This window comes from Vitis riparia, chromosome 4 (genome assembly GCF_004353265.1).
Source record: "Vitis riparia cultivar Riparia Gloire de Montpellier isolate 1030 chromosome 4, EGFV_Vit.rip_1.0, whole genome shotgun sequence".
Taxonomy (NCBI): domain Eukaryota; kingdom Viridiplantae; phylum Streptophyta; class Magnoliopsida; order Vitales; family Vitaceae; genus Vitis; species Vitis riparia.
Window position 1 is genome coordinate 21804183 of NC_048434.1, and position 25400 is coordinate 21829582.

At 35.5% G+C, this 25400-nt stretch overlaps 1 protein-coding gene across 1 annotated transcript in view; it reads left to right on the forward strand.

Moving 5' to 3' along the window:
- The window catches only part of LOC117911997 (phosphoinositide phosphatase SAC6), a 44829-nt gene that overhangs the window by 14672 nt on the left and 4757 nt on the right, over positions 1-25400 (forward strand). The window contains exons 11-17 of the mRNA XM_034826398.1: positions 1418-1524; positions 2843-2929; positions 3054-3131; positions 3842-3912; positions 3999-4097; positions 9528-9627; positions 24596-24704. Coding sequence (XP_034682289.1) covers positions 1418-1524; positions 2843-2929; positions 3054-3131; positions 3842-3912; positions 3999-4097; positions 9528-9627; positions 24596-24704 — 651 coding nt within the window. The remainder of the gene's footprint in view (positions 1-1417; positions 1525-2842; positions 2930-3053; positions 3132-3841; positions 3913-3998; positions 4098-9527; positions 9628-24595; positions 24705-25400) is intronic.

The following is a 25400-nucleotide window of genomic DNA, read 5'->3' on the forward strand; positions in this document are numbered from 1 at the left end:
AGAGGAGAGACAGAGGAGAACATTTGAGATCCTCCATTTTCATCTTCATCCATGGCTGATTTATCTTAAGTTCAAACTTTAGAGAGTAAATGGAGAGATGAATTTGTACATCCATGGCTGATTTGTCTTTGATTGAGAGATGGAATGAGTATTTATGCAGAGAATGGAATGGGTATTTAACAGTTATTTGGGAAATGGGTGATGGGTATTTGATTGGAATTTGGGTTATTAATGATGGATATTCATGTTTAAATGGATAGTGGATATTTGGATTTATATGAAATAAATAGGATGTAGATATTGATATAAAAATTGGAAATGGATATATAGCTATAAAAAACATGTTTATTTTTTAAATATGTTGATCCAAATAAAACAAAATTAATATTTAATTTTTTTTATTTTACAATTCTTTTATTTTGAGCATATTTGATAGGAAAAATAATGTTTATTGTTTTAAAGATAATCGTTTTAAAATGGTTGTATTTTTTAACAGTTGAAAATATATTTTAAAAATTTTAAAATACATTTTGTTAGAAAAAGTTGTTATCAAGAACAAATTGCTTTCTATTATTCATCATCTTTCATTTTTTGAAAATAACAAAAATCATTTAGCATGATGTGATTAAATAAAAAAGATTTTTAATTCTTAATATTTTCATAGACAATTTCCAATGCATATTTTTATCACTATTTAAACAACTTCGATATAATAAAAGTTCATTTTATTAGCTTTTAGTCTATGTAATAGTATTTATTTTTGTGATAATTTTCATTGTTTTTAAAATTTTTTTGAGCTTTTGACTAGAACATTTTGCATAGTATTTGATACTTATGTGAGATGCTGAGATCAATTCGCATCAAGACTAGCTGGCTCGATGACTGATATTGTGACTTTGAAACATGTTTTGGAAGAAACTCCTATGACGAGGTTTGAGATGATGGGATTTATGACCCTAAAATAACAAACCAAAACCTTATTGGTTTGATATATTTTCCAACAGCTTTTCCTGACTCACCACTAAGTTTCCCATATCAAAGAACTCAAAGGCAGATATTTAACTAAGAAAGGAGCAGAAAAGTTGAAGTATGTTGTTCACACTGCTATTTATCCAGCACAGTGGGATTCGATTTCCTTTATATTGCAGCTTTCAGGCGTTGCATTTTCCCCCCCTTTTGTATGTAATTTGTTATGCTTATTGATGAGGAGATATCATTGTTTCTTATTGTTCCTTGTAAATTTTTTATGAACAAGATACTTCATTAGTTTTGATAACCTACTTTCCCTAACACAATATGCCCCATTAGAGAACACACTCAAACCAGCTTTAGTTTCTAAACTGTAATTTCGAATGATAGTTTTTTCTCATTTTTTTCATGTATATATTGTTAATAATAAGGTTGTATTTCTTGGAAGGCACTCGGATGTGGAGGAGGGGAGCTGATTCTGATGGGTATGTTGCAAATTTTGTGGAAAGTGAGCAAATTGTACAGTTGAATGGATACACAGCATCATTCGTACAGGTATATACCTTTTTGCATATATGTAATTATGCTATGGGCCATTATTGTTCTCTTTTTCATTTTCCAATAAGAAATACCAAAGCTGAAACAGTCTAAATATTCAAAAGAGCACTTTAAGTTTAGACTTTGGATATTGAATGTGTCACTGACCTGAGATACTTTTGATAGAGGTGCCATAGGAAAAATTAGTGTTATGATCGCATGAGTGCCTTTGGTGACCAACTGATGGACAAATAAGAGGAATGACTCTATTTCATAGAGCAATCTATGGGTTAATTTCACTCACCTTCCTTGGGATTTGAACTAAATATGCTTAGCCACCATTAGTTTGAAATTTGGTTAAATACCTGTCCTAACCTTTCATTTGTTAAATTCCATTTACCACCACTTCGACTCAAAGTAAGGGAGGTATTTGATGAAATTTGAAACTAATGGTGGCTAATGGCCCAAACCTCAGGGGAGGTGAATGAAATTAACCTTGCAATTTATAAGTTGATGTAAGGAATTCCAACGTAATCAACAAGTACATATAATAAAGTATATGAAAAAGAATAGTGATTCTCCAATAAAAAGGGAGTGGCTGTATTTCTGTATAAATAATAATATATCTAAAATTTGCCTAGCAAAAGGGGATTCCATGAGCAAGTGATTTGAAGTGAAGGGAATGAGAATCCCTTTATTTGGAACATTATAAAATTCCACTTTTTAGATGGTTATATTAAGTTTCAATGAGTTTATGGGAGTAATGGTGGGGATGATGGATAAAAAGAAAAGAAGAACCTCTCTACATTACTAAAAACATAGTGTCTCAAGCATTGTTTGGGCTTCTTAATGTTCTCCTGAGACCCAAACCAGGCATTTATAGACACCACCCCACTCCCCAAACCAAACAAAAGAAAAAAATTAATAATCTCTCCTCCAATTTCTTCTCTGAATCCAACCTAAGTTTTTTTGTTCAAATTGCCAAAAGTAGCAATGAGAAAAACCTGCTGGATTTTTCAAATTTGTGGTAAACTAAACTTGACCCATTTAAAAAATGATTATAAAAGGTTAGATCCTGTTTGATAGACCATAAATGTGAGATGAAAACTATTCTTGTTGCCATTCTCAGACGATCCACTTTTTTGCAGCAATATTGTAGACCGTATCCCTTCTATATCTGAAACCCAAATTCCAAGAGGAGTCTTATGCATCAATGTTAAGGGACAAAGTCTTATAAAGATTAAAAATTGAACGTCTGTGTTAGCTTAAGTGGATAACTGATATGGACTTACATCACATTTAGTACACATGAAATCCTTTTGGTTTCATTTTGCAGGTTCGGGGGTCTATTCCATTACTTTGGGAGCAAATTGTTGATTTGACATATAAACCTAAGTTTGAGATTGTGAAACTTGACGAAGCAGTGAGTGTTGTTGTTATCTCTTCTTTTCATGGGAGTGATTTATTGTCCACTTTATGTTTCTTATACTTTAATTGGCTACTTTTCCTATATTTTAATTGGCTACTGCAATGAACACTTTCTGCAGCCTCGAGTAGCTGAACGACATTTTTTGGATTTAAGAAAAAAATATGGGAGTGTTTTAGCTGTTGATCTTGTCAATCAGGTACATATCCTTTTGTTTTTTTCATGCCTTCTGGTTTTACAGAATAACACATCTGATTTTGTTATCTTGAAGGCTATGTTGCACCTCTACATGGTCACTTGATGAACTTTTGTGTGTGTGATGTATCTTGCTGTGAGCACAAAGACATCTGTGGTAGTGTGACATCAACATTCTTTTATAAGAATCCTGATTGATAACATCTTACTATGTAAAGTGCTCAGCTATATGCTGCTGGTTATTTGGTTTGTAAACTAGTGCTTATGTTGACTCCTGGTTACCATAGTAAAAAATTCAGGTTTGGAAACTATTATCACTGGATATAATTTAGATTCAGTAAATAGCAAAATCCTTTGATAAACTTTGGGGCCATTGGGAAGGTAAAAGTCATCCAAGATCGTAAAAGTTGAGATGGTATGGAAAATTTCAAGAAAGATTTTGAGTGTAGATAAAGCAAAAAATATTGTGGAAAGGAGCACATAGGATTACTCTCAAGGTTCTGGAGTTGACAGAACCAAGAATGACTTTTTAATATGATTGTGCTAAATTAGGCAAAAATTTTCCAATCTTTTTATCTCAGTTGGTGTGCATATATTTTCTGTGGGTTGTTCATGTGTCATGTGGATGATCCTACACTTACTAGTGACCTACTACTAACAAGTTATCGTAGTATTTGAGCTATTCATTCTTAAACCACCTTTATCTTTTAACAGCATGGAAGTGAAGGACGCTTAAGTGAAAAGTTTGCCAGTGCAATGCAGCATATTGTTAATGATGATGTAAGGTACAACGTCCCCTCCTGTAACCTTTATTTTATTTTATTTCTCTAAGTTGCTTTCCTTTTTCACCGAGATCTACTGATTGTTGTAGATATCTGCACTTTGATTTTCATCGAATTTGTGGGCATGTTCACTTTGAGCGCCTCTCCATCCTTTATGATCAGATTGTCGATTTCCTCACCAAAAACAGGTATTGTCTCTTTTCAAATGGCTAAAAGTATTTAAGCTAGGCTTGATAAATGTATTTGAAGATTCTTTGCTTGAACTGTTCATGTCCAGATAATTTTACGCATTGAATACCAACTTTTCTTTACCTCTGACTTTCTGCTTTATCTATTAAAGGTAATGTTGCTTTTTGGTAGGGAGGATATTAAGCATGGGTAGCATGTTAAGAGTTTGTTAGAAAAGATTTTGTGCATTGGTATACTTTGTAACTAGGGAGGATGCAGACATGTTGGTGTGTTTTTGACAACCTCCAAAACATGTTGTGCTGTATATAACTATGGACATAGACATGGGTGTTGGGAAATGGAACCCAACCTATGTTATGACCAAAATTTCATAAGTAGGAGTGTCATCTTTACTTGTCTCATATTTGGGATTCTAACATAAATAGTTTGTGGTTGGGTTAACTTTCGCTCCTAGAAAATAGTTTGTGGTTGAGTGATGTTTCTTTCTCACATCATTAGGGTTGCAAACAAGAACTACAAACTCCTTACAAGAGATGTGAACAATGACATTTTGCACATAGAAAACTTATTTTTCTTTCCCCCTTAAATTCAACTTGAATACCGGTAAATGAGTAAGAAAACCTCTTTTAATAATATTTGGGCCATCTTGCTTTGACTGCCTTGCATTATTGTTCATTGGCTGCAATCACCAAAAATTGTTTAGAATAACCTGAAAACTCATGTTAGATTGGGTACTAGATGAATTATGTATATTTATGTATGTATTTTGTTCTCTAATGTATGAAGATGCATATATTGCAAAGCAACCACTGATCTCATCCTTGATTCCAGGGTTTACTTAGCTGTCATCGACTAGTCTAAGACTATTTTAGGAAGTTTTTGATTTAGTCAACTTTGTAATTAGGTTGACAAATATTTCTACCACTGATTTAGGAAGTTAATATTTTTTTCCTTTCTTAGATTATTTCTTCCATATAAAGATGTATACTCTATTGTGAATAGTGTAACATTTTTGCAGTCGGTTTCTAAACCGATATGGTATTAAAACAAGAAGTCTAACACTGTCAAGATCCATAGAGTCTTTATTGCTTAGCCATATACAACCTTCATTGCTGTAACTTGTTTAATTTTTCTTGTCAAAGCAGCCTTCGTTGTTGACTCTTTTCATTCTTCCCATGCCATGCACAAAAATCTTGTTTTTAGATGTCTTTGTCTTATTTTGCTTATCACTGTTCTTCCGCCGTATTTGCATTCAGCAAATATGGTTGATCAGAATTCACCCAAAATCCTGTAAACAACTCTAGCCTATAGAAAGTCTCAAAGGGGAGCAAGTGCTTCCAACCCCTGATTCTTCCTTTTCCACCAATGCTACTACTAAGGCTGGAGGAAGTCCTCAAAATACTGAGAAGAAGCTTCATTTACGAAGGAACAACTTGTTCTTTTACACAAGATCATGAGAAAAATGAGGTGACCTCCAATCCTACTTCTTATGCATTAGCCCAATATGGAATTCTTGGTAAGTGTCTCTTTTCAACCACTATTTTAAATTCAAGCTCATGGATCATTGATTCAGAAGCCACCAATCACATGTTGAAAGACCCAAAACTGTTTTATTTCTTACGACTGATATTCTAGTAATCAAAAGGTCCAAGTTACTAATGGATTATTTCTTACTGTTCATGGTAAAGGAAATGTCTATATATCACTAGAAATCACTGTTTTTTTTGTTCATGTGCCAAAAATGTCATATAATTTGTTGTCAGTTAATAATCTCTCAAAAACCAGCAATTGTTCTGTAATTTTCTATCCTAACTATTGTGTTTTTCATAACCGAATCTCAAGGAAGGGCAATGCTAAAGAGAAGAATGAACTTTACTACCTAGATATTGAGAAAAAGGAGACTCCTCAAGCTTATCAAATGAAGGGAGTTCATAAAAAGGGAACCTTAGAAGACTACTAATTGTCACATGAAAGATTAGGGCAGCCCAATTTCCATTACATGAGGAATTGATAATAGTTTAGAGTTTGGACCAACAACAGTTTTGTAATTTTCTTTCTTAACTACAATATTTTTAATAACCAAATCTTGGGGAAGATGATCGACAATGCTGAAGAGAAGAATGAATTATACTACCTAGATACCGAGAAGAAGGAGACACCTCAAGCTTATCAAATCAAGGGAGTTTAGAAAAAAGGAACCTTTGAAGACTACGGGTTATTACATGAAAGATTAGGGCATCTCGATTTCCATTACATAAGGAAATTGTATATACATCTTGGTAATAGCATAGATTTTTCCTAACTCCGAGTGTGAAATTTGTGAGTTGGCTAAAAATCAAAGGGCTCAATACCCCATTACTGGTAAAAGAAGTGAAATTCCTTTCTTGGTTGTGCATACTGATGTTTGGGGACCCTCAAGGGTGACTTATATTTTTGGTGCTAAATGGTTCCTTAGTCTTATTGATGACGTTAGTAGGATTACTTGGATCCACTTACTAAAGGATAAATTTGAAACTATTGCCACAATTTAGAATTTTTCCTAATGGTCCAAACATAATTTAACATCAAGATGCATATTATTAGATCTGATAATGGTGGGAAATACTTCAATGAAGTACTTGGAATTTTGTTTTGTTTTTTTGGAAAAGAGTGTTATTCATCAATCAAGTGGTGCAGACACTCCCTAACAAAATGGAGTGGCATAACATAGAAATAAACATCTTCTTGGAGTAGCTTGAGCCTTAATGTTTGATAGAAACATTCCAAAACATTTTTGGGGGGATGCAGTTTTGAATCTTTTGATAGCAGCCTACCTTATTAATAGGATGCCTTCAAAGGTTCTTAATTTTCAAAGTCTCATTGGAACGTTGAAAGAATGCTATCCTCACCTATCTGTATTTAGTTCCTTACCACTGGAAGTCTTTGGAAGTACTCTCTTTGTTCATGTCCCTAGCAAAGACAAATTTAATTTTAACCTGAAAACTGTTGAGTGCAATGTCCCTGGATATTCTCTAAACCAAAAGGGGTACAAGAGTTACCATCTAATAACTGATAGGAAATTTGTTATAATGGATGAGAGCTTTTTTGAATAGCAACTGCACTATACAAAGATTGACCTTCAAGGGTAGCAAATAGAAGCAGAAGATTAGTCACATGATTGGCCAGTTCCATTAATAACACTAGTTTGGAGTATTCCATAAAAGGGGGAGAACTTGAAGAATTCCTTGGAGACCACTCACAATGATAAGACAATGGAGATACAAGTGTATACTAGAAGACCTTGGAATAAATCTAGGTTGGTGGAAGGCCCTAATTCTTCAAGACAAAACAAATCATCAACTTTAAATGAAGGTATGGTTTCTATGCCCTCCAATCTTGCTCCAAATTCTAGTCCTCTCTTTGCTACTAATCTTGATATACCTATAGCAATCCGTAAGGGTGTTAGGTGTTGCATCAAACACCCTTTGTCAGAGTTTGTTTCTTATCATAGGATTGTAGGGACCTATAAGGCATTTACCTCTCATATAACTTTGAAGTCAATTCTAAAGAATGTTGAAAAAGCTCTTGCTAACCCAAAGTGGAAGAAAACCATAGATGAAGTGATGAAGGCTTTAAAGAAGAATGGGAGACTTGGGATATTGTGGATTTACCCAAAGAAAGCTCTCAGTGAGATGCAAATGGTTTTTTCAATTAGATACAATGCGGATTGTCTGTGAAAAGACGTAAGATGTGGCTTGGCTCCAAAGGGTACACATAGACCTATGGTATAAACCGCTAAGATGAATTCTATTAGAATTCTACTCTCTTATGGCTAATTACAATTGGCTATTACAATAATTTGATGTTAAGAATGCCTTCTTACATGGAAATCTATGGAAATCTAGAAAAAGAGATCTACATGGACCTTCCACTTGGTTTGGAGAGAATAATGGAAGGAAGTGCAAATTGAAAAATCCCTATACGACTTGAAACAATCACCTAGAGCATTGTTTGAAAGATCTACTCAATCAATCTTGAAGTTTGGTTTTCATCAAAGTCAAGTGCATCAAACTTGTTTTTTTAGAAGATCATCCACAAGGAAGCTGACTATGCTTACTATGTAGACGATAACATTATAACAGGTGATTATAGTGAGAGGAAATTCAGAAATAAAAGGTTAAGTTAGCTAAAGATTTCAAAATTAAGGATCTGGGTACTTTACGTTATTTTTTGAGAATCACAATGACCAAGTCAAAAAAACTGTGATTCTCATATGTCTTGGATCTTCTCACAGAAATTGGAATGCTTGAATGCAAGTCTACAAAAAATCCTATTGATCTGAACCACAAGTTCAGCGCAGTTACAAATGGTGCTCCAATGGATAAAGAAAGGTACCAAAGACGTGAGAAGATTAACTTATGGGAAGATTAATCTATCTTTTCCCACATTAGACTTGATATTGCTTACTCTGTAAGTGTGCTTAGGTAGTTCATGAACTCTCCTTTAAAACCTCACATGGAAGCACTCAAAAGAATATTGCAATATATAAAAGCTACTCTTGGAAGAGGATTGCTATTTTCTTAAAATGGTCATATGGACGTGAACTCTAATTACGGTGGATTTATAATTAACAAAAGATCCACCTCTGGCTATTGTACTCTTATTGGAGGTAACTTAGTAACTTGGAGGAGTAAGATGCAACCTATGGTGGCTAGGTCAAGTGTGGAAGCTGAATATGGGGCCACAACACTTGGAATATGTGAGCTGATATGGATAAAGAACTTACTGAGGGAGTTGTAGATAGAATCGAAGGGTCCTCTAAAGCTATATTGTGATAACTAGTTAGCTATAATCATTGCACTAAATATGGTGCAACATGATAGAACATAACATATCAAGATAAACATACACTTCATGAAAGAGAAAATTGCTAGTGGAATGATCTGTACATTGTTCCTTCTTCCAAGTTGCAACTAGTAGATGCCTTCACTAATGGGGATCCAAGGTTCAACTTAATGATCAATAAGCTAGGAATGAAGAATATTTGGAACCAACCTAAGGGGGAGTGTTGGAAATCAACTACGGATCTCAACCTTGATTCCAAGGGTTAATTAGTTGCCTTTGACTAGTCTAAGACTACTTTAGGAAGTTTTTGATTTAATCAACTTTTGACAAGTATTTCTAGCATTGATTTTGGAAGTTTATGTTTTTTCCTTTCTTAGATTATTTCTTATATATAAAGATGTAAACTCTACTGGGATTAATGTACTATTTTTTCTATTGGATTCTAAACTGATAGCATATACTTGTTCTCTAAATTCACTTATCAAGAAAAAGAAAAATTTATTTTTTGATGATCGAGTGAAGCAAGATCCTTTATTTGTTGTAACTTAATTATGTTTTAGTTTTTATTTCTTGTTTTGCCTTTTTACTTTGTTTGATATTGGTAGGTACCTTTTGTTGAATGAAAAAGGTGAGAAAGTTGAGGAACAACTCGGAGTTGTAAGGACCAACTGTATTGATTGCTTAGACCGTACAAATGTTACCCAGGTATGTTATCATCAATCTATTTGGTATTCTTTAGTCTAGGTTCTTGCTAACACAGTGGAATAAATGGCAACAAATATTTTTTGTTTTTAGATTCAAGTCTATAGGGGGTTATGAGAAATCTTATTGTAATTTTCTTATGATGAATTATTTTGTTGAAGTTAAAAAATAGTTGTAAAGCATTTAAAATACTTAAGAGTCATAGATTTGGTCAACCTGATGGTAGGCCCATAAGGCTCAATCCCAACAAATTGACCTCACAGAATCTTAACCAAGGTGGACAGTGTTGGCCTCAAATTTTTACCTATAAAAAAAAAAAAAAAAAAGATTTGGTCAACTTGCCAAAAATAAGCCATTTTCTTTTCGTTTGTTCTATTTTCTTTCCTTGTTGTCAACAAATATAATTTTCCTCTTGTAAGCATGTATCACAAGCAAGACATATGCTTTTATTGCTTTTGTTATGGTAGTGTAAGCTTATGGTACTTTCTATTGTTTTTTTTTTTTTTTTTAAATCAATATTCAAAATTTAGTTTGAAATCAATGTGAAAATGTTTATTGTTGCTTTTTATTGTGAGGTGTCTTGTATTCTTGTTTTTATAGAACCTCTTAAGTCCAAGAGAGAAAAGGTTTGGGTTTATCTTAAATTCTATGAGTTTGTCTATAGAATACCTTATTGAGTTGTACAGATAAATTACTATCCATAAAAAAAAAAGAAAAAAAAAAGAAAAAAAAAAGAAGAAAAAAATTAGCGATTGGAATTCTATGGGCCTTAATTTCTATAGGATTTGGAGATACGTTGAACTCTTCAATTTAGAAGACGAGAAAAGAGAATGACAATCACATCTTGATCCATGGTGGTAGGGTAAAAAGAATGTGGAATTTTCTATTAGTAAATTTTGGTTTGAAGTGGGTGTTTCTAGATTCAATGAAGAATCTCCCCTTTGGGTGGAAGTTTAAAAGCTTGGATAAGAGAAAGAAGATTGGGCATATTCCCTTATGCTTATTTTGATACATGTGGAAAGAGCATAATAGAAGGATTTTCAGTGAAGAAAATTTGTCAGATCATAAATTTAAGGTCCTTAAATCTATACTTCAGTTCCTTTGTGTTTAATTGGGTATGGAGAAATACACATGTTGGATTTCTTAGATAGCCTTAGAGTTTGTTTTGCATTGTTTTAAAAAAATATTTTTAGCTTAAAAAGACTTGTTGAAAAAAAATTAGGTGTTTGACAAAATTTAGGAAACATTTTAAAAAATTTGAAAAGTCACTTATAGTGTTTTTTAGAGAAACACTTGATAAGTGATTCTCTTAAAAATACTTCTAGAGAAAACACTTCCACTAAAAACACTTTGAGTAGAAACACTACCAAACACACTCTTAATTGTGGATAGTTAGGTCTTTAGGAAGGCTATTTTATGTAGTTGCATCTTGTTTTGCTTTATATGACACTTTTTTATGCTACATGTGTACATGGGGTGTGCCCTCTTTTTGTTATCCACTATTTAATATGTCCTTTGTTTGGCTATGAAAAAACAATAGAAGACAAAAAGGAGTGAAAATAAAATGACAAGTATTAGGAAAACTAAAGAGATCATGATAATCAAAGCTCATTTAGGGTAGAAGGTGTGGGATCCACAATTGTAGAACCTAATGAAGATTTAGTCAAGAGAGATAAAGGAGTTGTATCTAGGGATGCAACCTAGGTAGGTTCAATCCAATCTAATCTGAATTCAACCTGATTTTGGGCAAGCTTGGGCAGCCTTTTTCGCAATTTGGGTTGGGCTTAGGCAAAAAAAAGCTAACCCAAATTGAATTTGAGTTGGCTTTGGGTTGGGATGTTGGGCAACCCAAATCCAACCCAAACTTGATCATTCCAATTTTATTGGATGTTTATGAGTATTTAATAATTATAGTTAGATACTTTCAAAAAAAAAAAAAATTACATCATTATATTTTATTTTATTTATATTATAAATAATTAAACTTTATACTATATTATTTAATTAATGATAATGTTAATTAACTTTAAGAATCTACTTAATACTTAAAATAGTTTATTTTATATAAAAATAGATAGATTAACTTCTTATCTATTAAAATTTAAATAGTTTATCTTGTATCAAATTGTTGTTTTAGATTGATAGATATGATATTGATGAGATTAACAATATGGTTTATTTCTATGCATAGTGAGTGACATGTAAACTTCTATGGACAAACTTTCTCTTGGCTTGCTAATATGTTATACAATTTTTGTTTTGTCCCCTTGGTGCAACCTAACCTGACCTAATCCAACCCGAGTTTTAACATGGCTAATCGATGTAATTTGCCCAACCCGAGCCTAACATACATTTTTTTCTAACTTGAGCCTATCTTGATTTTATCATGAGTTTAAGACAAAAATGCTTAGATTAATCTTGAGTATGGGTTACAAATTTGCTTGGGTTAGGCTTTTGGCATATATGATGTATGCTCGGGGTGACTATCAACCTTACCCAACTTGTCTGAGTTGCACTCCTAGTTGTATGTAAGTGTGACAATCCGTATTAGCAATTGTGTCCATGTTGTGTCAAAATTTAGATACTTGACTAAATAGGTCAATCAAATGCAACGCGTATAATAATCAGGTTAAAAGCATGAACCCAAATACAACTTAATTATTAAATTGGTAACATGTCTTATAACATATTTAATAATTAGGTTGAGTTAGTTCTTGTTTAAGTCAATATGATTAACCTCTCAACTTGACATATTTATGACTCAATTGACTTATGTATTCAAAATCAAATTTTAAATGAGTCAAATGTGACACCAAAGGAATGGTCTTTGGCATAAGGTTATTGCGAGTATTTATGGGACACATCCTAATGGATAGGACGCCAACATGGTGGTTAGATGGTCACACAGATGTCCTTGAAAGACTATTGCTCAAGTTTTCCAGGATTTTCCCCCTTTTGTCCGCCTAGTGGTGGGAATGGGGAGAGAATTCGTTTTTGGGAAGATCTTTGGTGGGGTAACCAAACTTTGTGCTCTCAATTTGCTGGTCTTTATAGAGTTATTTCTGTGAAAACCTCACTGTCTCAAATGTCCTTGGCAATTCATTTCCACTGTCTTGGAATTTTAATTTTCGTCGCAATCTTATTGATTCAGAAATTGATCTCCTTCAGAGATTAATGTCCTTCCTAAGTTCACTGCTTTTCTCTCATTCTTTGGTAGATTCAAGAGCGTGGTATTTGTCATCATCAGACTTGTTTTCAGTGAAATCTTTTTTCTTGGTCTTGTCAAAAGTCTCAAATCCTATCTTATTCCTTCCGGCCAAGTTTTTGTGGAGTTCAAAAGCCCCCTCAAAGGTTAAGGCTCTCGCTTGGTTAGTAGTACATGGGAAGGTAAACACCAATGACAAGTTGCAATTGAGAAGACCCTACAAATCCCTCTGTCCTCAATGATGCATTCTTTGCAAAGGAAATGGAGAATCGATCGACCACATTTTTCTTCATTGTCCTGTTACCATTGGACTCTGGCACAAGTTGTTCAATTTAGCAGGGTTGGCTTGGGTCCCTCCAAGGAGTATTGAGGACATGATGATTATTGCTTTTAAAGGTTTGGGGAATTCATTAAGAGGCAAGACACTTTGGCAAATTGCTTGCATTACTTTGTTATGGATGGTGTGGCAAGAGAGAAACAATAAGATTTTTGAGGATAAGGGGAGAACGGAAGAGATGTTATGGGAATTGCTTCTTTTCTATTCCTCTATTTGGGCCTTTTGTACTACAACTTTTAGAGGAGTTCCTTTAAGTGTTTTACTACTCAACTGGACTGCGGTTTGCGCTTCAAAAGTTTGAGAGTGTTGGAGTTTTTCTTTGTTTTTAGTTTTCTAAAGTTGGGTGTTTTCTCTTTTGTTCAGTTTTTTTTGTGGGAAGGACCTTTCATCCTTCTCTTGTTTTCTTCTCTTTGTGTTGTATCTCTTCTTTCAGTTGTATCTTTTCTTCTATTGATACATTTTTCTTCGTTTCTGATATATATATATAAAAAAAGAGTCAAATGTGAGTTAAATAGGTGATGGTTATAATTGAGTTAATCAACACAATTATTAAATAGTTCAATTAAGAGCTAATTTGTGTTAAATAAGTTGACCCAAAAACAACCTATTTATTAATGGGTTGTATAGGTCAGCATGAATTGCACTCAAAACACAATTATTCTCCACCCAAACCTGCCAAAAACGTGTGGGTTCGAATTGTGCTAGCGAATTGTATTAAACTTTGCCACCTTTAGCTGTATCTATAGAAGAGAGCCATTGTTGTTTTTATGAGAATAAGCATGGATAATAGGAAGAAGAGGAAGACATATGGGCCGGTGGAATATAAAAAATAGGCAAATAGAACATTTGAGTTGCAAGAAATATCATTGGGGAAAGGATCAATATAAATAAGATCAGATTTTATCAGAGTGGAAAAGAAGCTGTAGAGAATAAATGAATGTGCTCAAGAAAAACATTATTTCTAGAAATATACAACCTCTATGAAACAAGATCAAATCAATATCTGTTTTGTACTTCACCCTAACTAAGAAAAACATGCATAGTAGATTGGGCAGATAGTTTTGTTTGTTCAGCCTTTAGGGAGAAGAAAGAGACGAGTGCTTCCAAACATTTTTAAAGAATAACAGTTAAGAGTCATCCCATAAAGTTGTTCAGAAGCAGAAACACCAAAAATAATAACTGAAAGAATCCTATAATTATATGGACAACAATGAAAACAACCTTCCCTCAAAAGATACTGGTAGGACTGAAAAGAATGAGTTGTCTCCGTGATGTGCTTATGTTTTCATTCTCCCACACCATTTTTCCTAGGAGTTTCAACATAGGAACATATGGTGATTGTGCCAAGGGATTTCAATAAATCACGAACGATACTAATATTTCCCATCCAAATCACACTGAAAACATTCAACTGACAGTTGAGTATTGTGTGTGAAGTGTAGCACGAAAGACATTGATTATAGACAAGAATTCAGATCTATGTCTCATAAGTAAGCCTAAAAATACCGAGTCTAGTTATCAATAAAAGAGACCTAGTATCAAGACCCTCCTTTAGAGGAAGGGAGACTTCTATTAAAAAGAAAAATTGTAAATTTTGCAAGTTTGCAGCTATTGCAATTTGATGTCATCGCTATCCAAATTTCTTAGAACACCAGTGGAAACTAACTACCTTAAATGAGAACTAAAAATGCGTCCAAAACAAGAATTCCATTAATAAAACATGAAGAACTTAAAACTCAAACAAAAAGAAGACAGATTAACTGAAGAGGCAGCTACAGCTGCAATATGCTACTCTTCTAACACATACAGTCTCCTGCCAGCCTATTCAATCAACTTCTTATATCTCAGATCATGCACAATACACCAGTGTAGGAGAAATGAACCGCTTAACCAATATCAAATTGTTAACTAACAGTTGAGGACCGCAGTTAATTGATCCAACCCTTACTAATGGCATGAAAGTACCATATTGGCATGGTATGCGTTTTTGGCTTATTACCTAATAAGTTAAGTTTTTAGATTAATTGGTAATTTAATATTGTATCAGAGCCTTATTTTACGAGATGTCATGAGTTCAAACCTCACTTCCTAGTCTAAATTAGTTTTTGATTAACTAATTTAGTTTAAGTTATTAAGTAATAGTGGTCCAACAATGTATCTCAAACTAGTTTGGCCTAAAACCCTAACCCTGTTTGTCAAGGGTGTTCCTTTTTAGGCTTACAAGTGGGCTTAATAAACTGGGGGAAATAAACAAGTGGTTTGGTTTGAACTCAAGATCTCATCAAATAAGGCTTTGTTACAATGTTAAGTTGCCAATTAACCTAAAAACTTAATATTTAACATCAAATAGCTACTCTAATAGTAGTTGTAATAAAGATTGAAGAGATATACAAGAAATTTGAAACAAATAAAGTGGGATCAATGGTCATATGATGAGAAGCACCTGAATCAAAGACCTAAGTAGATTGAGATATACTTAAGAGTTAACAAGGACAAACATATAGAAGGAGATATTGACAAGGCATTTGATAGGTGTGTGGAGAGGAGGATGTGTAGTTGTTCATCAATGAAATTCAATGTGGAGTAGTTTTTCATCAGTTAAATTCAATGTGGGAATTGGTTGAGATTGTTCGTTGTGAGGTGCAATGTGTCTATCCTCGCTCATCTTCTAAGGATGTTGTTACCTTTAATCTGCTTGTTCAATAGGTTAGGACATTAAGGCCCTACTTGTATTATTTTAAAGGAGCCAAAAACTCTTTTTTAAGCTCAATAAGAGCTTTTATGTCTATTTGGTTAATTTTATTCATAGAGCTTATGGCATGAAAAAGAGCATAATATGGAAGTCAAACAAATGTTGCTTCTTGTAAAAGCTCTATTTTGGTTACAATTAGTTCTTTTATGTTTAATAAAACTTTTATAATATCGCTTTTGCCGGCATCTCATTGTGTAGAGATCACCAACGGAACTCTCTTAGAGGAGGCCTCCAGGTACACAACTCCTCCTCTTTGTTCTCTTTTCTTCTTAGGGAAGCGGGATCTTTCTTCTTCTTTTTCTTTCTTAGGGCTGGATAGGACACTTGTCACCATTGGCGAGGAATCCGACCGGGGTTGTGTTTCAAAGGAGGTTGTGTTACTAGTAATGGACCTTTTAAGGGTGATTTTGGCGGATGGGAGGGAGACGGAGGGCTCTGGCTTTTCGACTAAGGAATTAAGGGCTGTCGAAGAGGCGTTGGAGGATTCCTTGGAAAGGACAACACATGAGGATTTGGAGGAGGGTGAGGAAACGGGTACTCACAGTTGGTCCTCTAGTTGTTTGGCTAAGTTTAGCCATTGTATAGGAATGCTGACAGAGGGGTTTGAAGGGGAGATTTTGACCTTGTTGAAAATGATGAAAGAAATGAAAGATCATAAGGGGAAGTTGGATGGTAGAAAGAGGAAAAAATTGGAGTCATCAAGGTTTGAAAGGGAGTTGAGAAAGTTGGAGTGTACCGTGAATTACATTGGAGAAGGAGGAGAAGAGGGTGCAACACTTCCAGGTCTAGATGAAGATTCGAATGCTTTCCTGGAATGTAAGAGAGGCCAATGACAGAGACAAAAGAAAGGTGATCAAGGCTTTGATAAAAAAGAATAAGGTGGATTTGGTTTGCTTGCAGGAAACTAAGATCCAGGAAATGTCTAGGGGCCTCGTTTGCAGTTTAGGAGTGAGGAGATTCTTAGAATGGGGAATTGTGGACTTAAGGGGAGCTGTTGGAGGTATAGTGGTTTTTTGGGATAACAGGGTGTTATAATTGGTTGGATTGGAAGCGGGCATGTTCTCAATCTCTTGAATTGCAGGGATGGCTTCAGTTGGACTTTACTAGGGTTTATGGCCCGATTCTGAGGAGGGACAAAAATTTTTTGGTGTGAGTTGGGGGCCATAAAGGGACTTTGGAGTGACCCTTGGTGTGTTGTTGGGGATTTTAACTTGATTAGATGCCCTGAAGAGCATAACAGGAGAGGGAGTTTGAATTCAGACATGAGAATCTTCTTTGAGGTAATAGAAGGCTTAGAGTTAAAAGACTCGCCGTTGTTGGGGGACCCTTTTAATTGGAGTGGAGGGGTGAATAATCAGTCAATGTCAAGGTTGGATCAGTTCTTAGTGAATGAGGGGTGGGACTCTCGTTTGAGCGGGTCGATTCAGTGTGTCCTTTCAAGACTTGTGTCTAACCATTTCCCGGTTCTTTTAGATGGCAAAGGTATAAGGAGAGGCCCGTTCTCTTTTAGATTTGAGAATATGTGGCTAAAGGTCGAGGGCTTTAAGGATCTCCTGAAGTTGTGGTGGGAGAGGGACAACTTCAATGGCTCATCAAGTTTTATTTTGACAGCAAAATTAAAGACCTTGAAGTTTAAACTGAAGGAGTGGAACAAAGATGTTTTTGGCAATGTTGAAGTCAAGAAGACTTTGGCTTTGAATCAAATGGACTATTGGGATACTAAGGAAAAGACTAACACCTTGTCTTTGGAAGCAAGGAAAGAAGCGAGGGAAGATTATAAAAAATGGGTTGTGTTAGAAGAGATTTCTTGGCGACTAAAATCTAGGGAAGTGTGGTTGAAAGAGGGAGACAAAAATACCGAATTTTTTCACAAGATGGCCAATGCGCATAGAAGAAGGAATTATGTGGATAGAATTAAGATTAATTGTGTTTGGATTTCAGAGGATAATGAAATTAAGGAAGGGGTGGTAAGAGACTTTCGGTCTCTGCTGTCCAATCCGGGGGACTGGCGTCCTTCTTTATCTAGGCTGCAATTTGAGACACTAGAAACTTTGGACGCTCTAGGTTTATAGGAGCCATTCTCAAAAGAGGAGGTTTTTGGTGCTCTGTTGGGATGCAGTGGGGACAAAGCACCAGGGCTTGACGGTTTTTATATGGCATTTTGGTAGTTCTATTGGGACTTTGTGAAGGATGATATGATGAGATTCTTCAGGGAATTCTATGAACATGGTAACTTTGTTAAAAACTTGAATGCAACATTTCTGGTTTTAATCCCAAAAAAGGCGAGTGTTGAAGATTTAAGGGATTTTAGGCCTATAAGTTTGGTAGGGGGGTTTTACAAGTGGTTGACCAAGGTTTTAGCTAATAGGCTAAGGAGGGTGGTAGGAAAGGGGTTTCTAAGGCCCAAAGGGCGTTTGTGGAGGGGTAGACAAATCTTAGATGCAGTGCTGATTGCTAATGAAGCCATTGATTTGATCTTGAAGAATAATGAATGTGGTATCTTGTGCAAACTTGACATAGAGAAGACATATGATCATGTGGATTAGTCTTTTCTTACAGTTATGCAAAAAATGGGTTTTAATGAGAAGTAGGTTGGGTGGATCAAATGGTGCATTTCCACTGCAAGTTTCTTTATGTTGGTTAATGACACCTCTACTGGTTTCTTTCAAAGCTCAAGGGGTTTGAGGCAAGGAGATCCGTTATCGCCTTATTTATTTGTGATTGCTATGGAGATGTTTAGTTGTCTCTTAAAGAGGGCAGTGGATGGAGGTTTTTTGTCGGGCTGTAGGGTGAAGGAAAGGAGTGAAGAAGGGGTTTAGATATCCCTTTTGTTGTTTGGTGATGATACCTTGGTGTTTTGCCAAGCTACCCAAGATCAGATGACCTATCTTAGTTGGTTGCTTATGTGGTTTGAGGTTGTGTCGGGGTTAAGAATAAATTTGGAAAAAAGCGAATTAATTCTAGTGGGTAGTGTGGAGGATATTCATGACCTTGCTATGGAATTTAGTTGCAGAGTGGGCAACCTCCCATCCACTTATTTGGGCCTACCTCTGGGTGCACCATTTAAGTCTGTGATAGTATGGGATGGAGTGGAAGAATGGTTCTGTAGAAGGTTGGTTATGTGGAAGAGGCAATACATTTCCAAAGAAGGGAGGATAACCCTAATTTGAAGCATGTTGTCAAATTTACCCATTTATTTGATGTCACTGTTGCGCATGCCAAACTCAGTTAGACAGAGACTAGAGCATATTCAAAGGGATTTTCTTTGGGGAGGTGGAAATTTGGAGTGAAAACCTCATTTAGTGAGATGGGAGTTGGCGTGCTTAAGTAAGAAGAAAGGGGGTTTGGGGATCAAGTGTCTTTCCATACTCAATAAGGCTCTTCTTTGTAAATAGAATTGGCAGTTCGCGAATGAGAGAAAGACTTTGTGGAATCAAGTGATTAAAGGGAAATAAGGAGAAGAAAGAAGGGGTTGGTGTTCTTGGCGAAGTGAGAGAGACATTTGATATTGGGTTATGGAAAGGCATAAGGATGGACTGGAACATTGTGGGTACTAGGATTTCCTTCTCTGTAGATAATGGGCGAACGGTGAGATTTTGGAGGAATTGGTGGTGTGGGGATTCTCCTTTGAGTGTGTCCTTCCCAACCTTGTTTGCTTTAGCTATTGATAAGGAGGCGTGGGTGGTGGATATTTGGGACCCCTTGGCTGAGGGGGGTCTAGGGGGATGGAACCGTTGTTTCTCAAGATCCTTTAATGATTGGAAGGTAGAGGAGGCGGAAAGCTTCTTGGGGCGGTTGTATGGGAAGAAAGTGTGGTGATGTGGAAGACATGGTGTTTTGGATCGAAACAAAGAGTGGGAAATTCTCGGTCAAATCCCTTTACAATGCTTTAGAGTTGGACAACCCTTTTTTGTTTCCCTCGAGTTGCATTTGGAATGTGTGGGTGCAACCCAAGATTAGCTTCTTTGCTTGGAAGGCTACATGGGGCAAAACTTTAACTTTAGATTTAATTCAGAAAAGAGGGTGGGCCTTGGCAAATAGATGCTTTTTGTGCCATGAGAAGGAAGAGACTATAGACCACCTTCTTCTTCAATGTACTAAAACAAGGGTCTTGTGGGAATTGTTCTTTACATTGGTTGGGGTGTTATGGGTGCTACCTTTTTCAGTTAGAGAGACTCTCCTTAGTTGGCATGGTTCTTTTGTGAGCAAAAAGTGTAAGAAGGTGTGGAGAGCAGCTCCTCTATACATCTTTTGGATGATTTGGAATGCGAGAAATATATTGGCCTTCAATGATGATGTGCTTTCGATCTAGAGATTCAAATACATTTTTGTTTTTTCCCTTTGGTCAGAGGCAAAGTTGTTTATAGCCGATCGCCCTAACTTTAGTTAGTTTTATTGATTGGTTGAACTCTATTTAAGGTTGTTTTTTGACCCGACTAAGTGCTTATTTACTTGTTCTTTTTGACCAGTTTGGTGGTGGGTGTATAGCTATTGTATACCTTGAGTCACTCTTTTGGCACCTCTTTTCAATAGATCTTTTCTTTACCTATAACAAAAAAAATATTATTGTTTAAATATTGTGACTTTGGTTTTAGAGTCCAGCTAAAACTAAAAACTGGAATCTATCCCAAACGGACTCTAACTCTTCTAGTGATCCTTCTGATGACGAAAACTACACTCATCAATGGTGGCTTATGTATGATGCTTGCTCTGTGTGCTAGTTCAGGGCTTAGGAGAAACTGTCAAAACTGCTTGACTGGGTAAAGAAGAAGCCTCTTCCCTGGTCAACTTTAAAATGAACTACTTCAGCCAATAATTCATTAACAACAGAATCAACAAAAGGAAGTGAACTTTATTGGAGAATAAAACCACAATGTCCCCTAAAATCATTGTTGAGGGCTCTCAAGAATTCTACCAATCTTAGCTCCTCTCTATGAGAACTACTTGATCCCAAAGACCAGTCATAAGTGAGTAAAATTCTTTTATACTCTTTTCCCTTTACAAAATATTTTGAATTTGGACTGCATTTGATACCTTGCAGCAAAATTTGAGTGCATATACTGCTTAGATGAATAATCTCAAATTTCCTTGGCTGTAGAGAACTTAACCAAGTGGACTCTGATAGATTGTTACACTGAATTATTAAGTGATAATCTTGGAATTGTTTACCTACCAAGGTGAATGTAATTCTTGACAAATCATCTGTCTTGGCATTACTAGGTTTCTTTGTGGCCCAGTGACATAGCTCCACATACTCTTACCCATGAGAAACTTCATCACATATGCCTAATAGACATGGTATCTGTTAGCTTCACACTAATTACTTTAAGAGAATCTGAATTTTCATGTGCCAGAGACTCAAAATTTACTGGACAATTTCAAGGAAACAAAGAGAAAGAAGCAGAAAACAAAGTGAGAGACAAAACCAAAGTTTATTTTAAGATAAAAATAAATGAGCTTGGAAGAGAACAACTCAAAATCAAAACAGCTCTGATATCATAAAAATAATATCAAACTAAGCAATGGGAGAGAGGAGAGCCGGGAGAGACAGAGAATGATCATGTACAAATTCCGAATTTGTAATGTACATGAAAGGGTTGGGTTTAAATAGATGGTAAACCCATACAAAAGGAAATATAATCAGACTAGGATCATGGGTCAGTTATATTTATTAGGAGACTGTTAATTATAGGATCGCAGGTCAAGTATATTTACATGGAGACTTGCACATAATGATACTTGAACAATTGAAGCTCTGTTTCTTCATGAGAAGAGGTTAAAGCCTCATATTGACAACAGTAAGGCAGACTGACTGGCAAATTCCAAAGGGGAGCATGGTAGGATTAAGGGAAGGGAAATGATTTTGACAGAAAAAGGTTCATTGCCTAGATCATGGCTAACAAAATATGTAGAATGTTATTACTGTCACAATATCAGTTTGATACAAGTCATGCAATGATGATACTGTTTTAATGGATATGATGTTACTTGTGAAGTGATTAATGCACATGCAGTATGGATTAAAATATTTGATGGACTTGTGATGATACTTTCTGACTTCAAACATGTTCTTGAATTAACAAAAAGGGATTAATATTCTTAGGCTTGTTGGATGCTTTTTGCTTGTCATTATTTGGCAAAAGGTGGAGCTGTGGAAATGACTAAGCCTGCATCAGTAATTATGAAGGGGCAGAAAATTGTGAACTTATATACATTCTTGGAAGCAAAGTTGGAGGAGGAGATGCAAGCTCTACCATGGCAGAATCTAATAAAAATGATATATAGTCTTGTGACACATGTGCCTTTCTCATAAGTGAGCACAACTTGATGGAACTCCGTAAAAAGGACTTGTTGAAATGAGTACTATTGGAGAATGTGTTGGAAAGACTTAATATGCTTGATGCTAAACCTATTAGTAATCTCATTTCAGATCATCTTCTACAGTGTGTACGCCTATAGAGTACCATTTGCAAATGCAATTGGATACCTTACGTATTTGATGATTTGCTCTAGGCTGGACATTTTGTATGCAATTCAATTGGTGTAGTTAGCATGTGTATGGAAGATCATGAAAGCATTTTATTCGATCAAGTTGGGTCTTGGGTTGACTTTGTAGGCTATGTGGGTGTTGATTATAGAAGGGGCCTTGATTTTTGAGGGGTCTATGATAGGTTACATCTTCAGCTGGGCAGGTGGGCCATTTGTTTGATATTAGTTTTATAGGATACATACTCAACAAAGTATGGAATACTATAGTCATAGACAAGAAGGAAGTCAAATGACTTAAGGGACTCCTAGATGAACCGGGATTCAAGCAGGTTAGTGTTTCATTGCATATGTTACCTATTTAGTCAACAATCATGTGTCATTTGTGAGACATCATGAGATTAGAGAATGGTAATTTTGGAAGGTATTATCCCTGTATAAGGTTCCAAAAATGGAAATGCAAAACATGTTAAGAAAGCATGTTTTGATGATAGGTTCAAAACATGTGCAAAACAAGAGCTGTGATATCCTACATTAGATAGGGGAAAAAGTTTTTGAAGCTATATATGTATGAATTTCTCTTAACCTTGTAGACTTGTTTTAAAACTGTGAGGACCCTTTAGGCCTAGAACGGATGATATCCACATAGTTGGGAGCAGACCATTATAAATGGTATCAAAGTCAATCCTCGACCTAGGCATGGAGGTTTGTTTGGCCTCACAAGGGTGTTTGTCTATTTGATCCCACAATCTTATGGGACACAATGAGGATGTTGCAACTGCATGGAGGGGGTGATTGTAATATCCCATATTGAATAGGGGAAAAAGTTTTTGGCACTATATATGTATGAACTCTTCTTAACCTTGTAAATGTATTTTAAAGTTGTGAGGATCCTTTGGGCTTAGAACAGACAATATTTACATGGTTGGGAGCGGACCACTATAGTTGCACCATCTTAGGTTCGATTCCTGCTGCTAGTTGAATGCCCTAGATTACCAAGTGCTGGTTGTAGCGAGCATGATTAACATCTTGAGGTTTGGGTCTCCATGAAGAGTTCGAGGGCCTTAGCCATGGAAGGTTCCTTATTATAATTAAAAAAGAAAAAAGAAAAAAAGAGAGAGAGAGTCAGAGAGAAAAAAAAAAAGCCTGTTTTGAGGACAGGTTCAAATATCGTTTGGACTTAATGCACCTTAGCTCCTATTAAGAAGTGATGGTGCACCATTACCATCCAAAAGGAGTGCAAAGAGTTGTCTGTAGAGAGCTACCATATGATGGAATCTAAAAACTTTTTTAAAAGAATGCAAGTCAAGGTGGAGATGATTGTGAGGTGTCTTGTATTCTTCTTTTTCATGACCTTTAAGTCTAAAAGAGAAGTTTCAAAGAGAAAGTGTTGGAAAAAAATACCGTGCTGATGAAGATTCTCATAAAAGGAATTTACTGTAAAGTTACTTTATAGAGGTAGAATTCTAATCCAATAAAGATTAAAGATTAGAATCCTCTAGACATTTCAATTTATAGGATTTGGAAACATATTCTTGATACTTGATTTAAAAGGACTAGAAAGAATTGAGAAGAGTGGTTTGTTACTCTCTCTTACCACTGATGGTGCGTAATTTTCTCCACCAACATGGTAAAATTTGCATCTTCTTTATGCATGTTTGATGCTTTTTTTCTTTTCCTCTCTCTCTCTCTCTCTCTCTCTCTCTCTCTCTCTCTTCTAAACAAAAGCTATAGTTGAATAATAATTTGTATGTCTCATATGCTTTTCAGTTAGGAGTCTGATAACTCTGAATCCCATTTAGGAGATTTGCATGGCCAAAAATAGCATGGCTTGTTGGTTGTTGTCAAATTGGCGTTACTATGTCCGTTTAGGCCATCCAAGATTTTGAATGAAATAAAATAGAACTCTAGTGGAGATGCGAATGTTTTCTGTGGTGTTTGTGTTTGTATTGAATCACACACAGATTGAGTACCTCTCAAGATATCTACAACGTGGAAATTAGGATGACTGTTTATTTGTGCGTATTGAGTTTCACACATACAGACTGAGTACCACTTGCAATATCTACATGGTGAAAATTTTGATGACCATTTGTATGGGTTTGTACTAGCAATACTTAGTTATCATTTATGTGATTGCTTTTTCCTTGTTTTTGTCATTGCTCCTTCTAACCTGTAGTCATGTTTGCAGAGCATGATTGGTCGAAATATGTTGGAATGCCAACTTAGAAGACTCGGTGTTTTTGGTGGTGATGAAACTATTAGCTCACATCCAAATTTCGATGAGAACTTCAAAATTAGTGAGTACCTTTTTATGCAACTATTTTCCCGCACTGGGCTGATTGATTGAAGGCCATGTTATGTGTAGTCTTATTTGTGGATGACAGTGGGGAGTGGTGGAAAGGGAACAAAAATGCCTCCTGACCATGAGGTAGGGTGGAATCCTTGGAACCACATGCAAAGATATCTAAATCCAAAATTTCTTGATTTCTCAATAGAGAAAGGCCTGAAGGGTGCTGATTCATTAAGAACATCAGTTTGGGGATGATAGATACATGAGGAGATTGAATTATAAGTTTGAGGTTCAAAGAGAACGCAACAACCTGTGAACTTTATCAAGCTAAAAATAGGAAAAAAAAATTATAATTGCTGAAAAACAACACATTAATCTTTGATTTTGAGTGAGAGGATGGACTCAGGAGGAACTTCTCAAGCAAGGTGGTGAAGCCGTAATTCGATGCTGTGGTGAGAGTCAGTGATAGCAATTCCAAACCCTAGTTTGGAGTCTTTTCTCCTTTCTTAAGATGATTTGAATCCTACTTTATTTTCTCTATATATCACAGGATATTGTTGGTAATATCTGAGAAAATGAGGGTGTGTAGTCATGATAGGTCTCCCTTAAATCCTACTGCATTTAGATGGGCTCTCCCCTTCACCACCCCAAACTCACCCCTATCCTGAGTGAGTGCTTCCCCGACCTGTTCAAATAGGGTGGA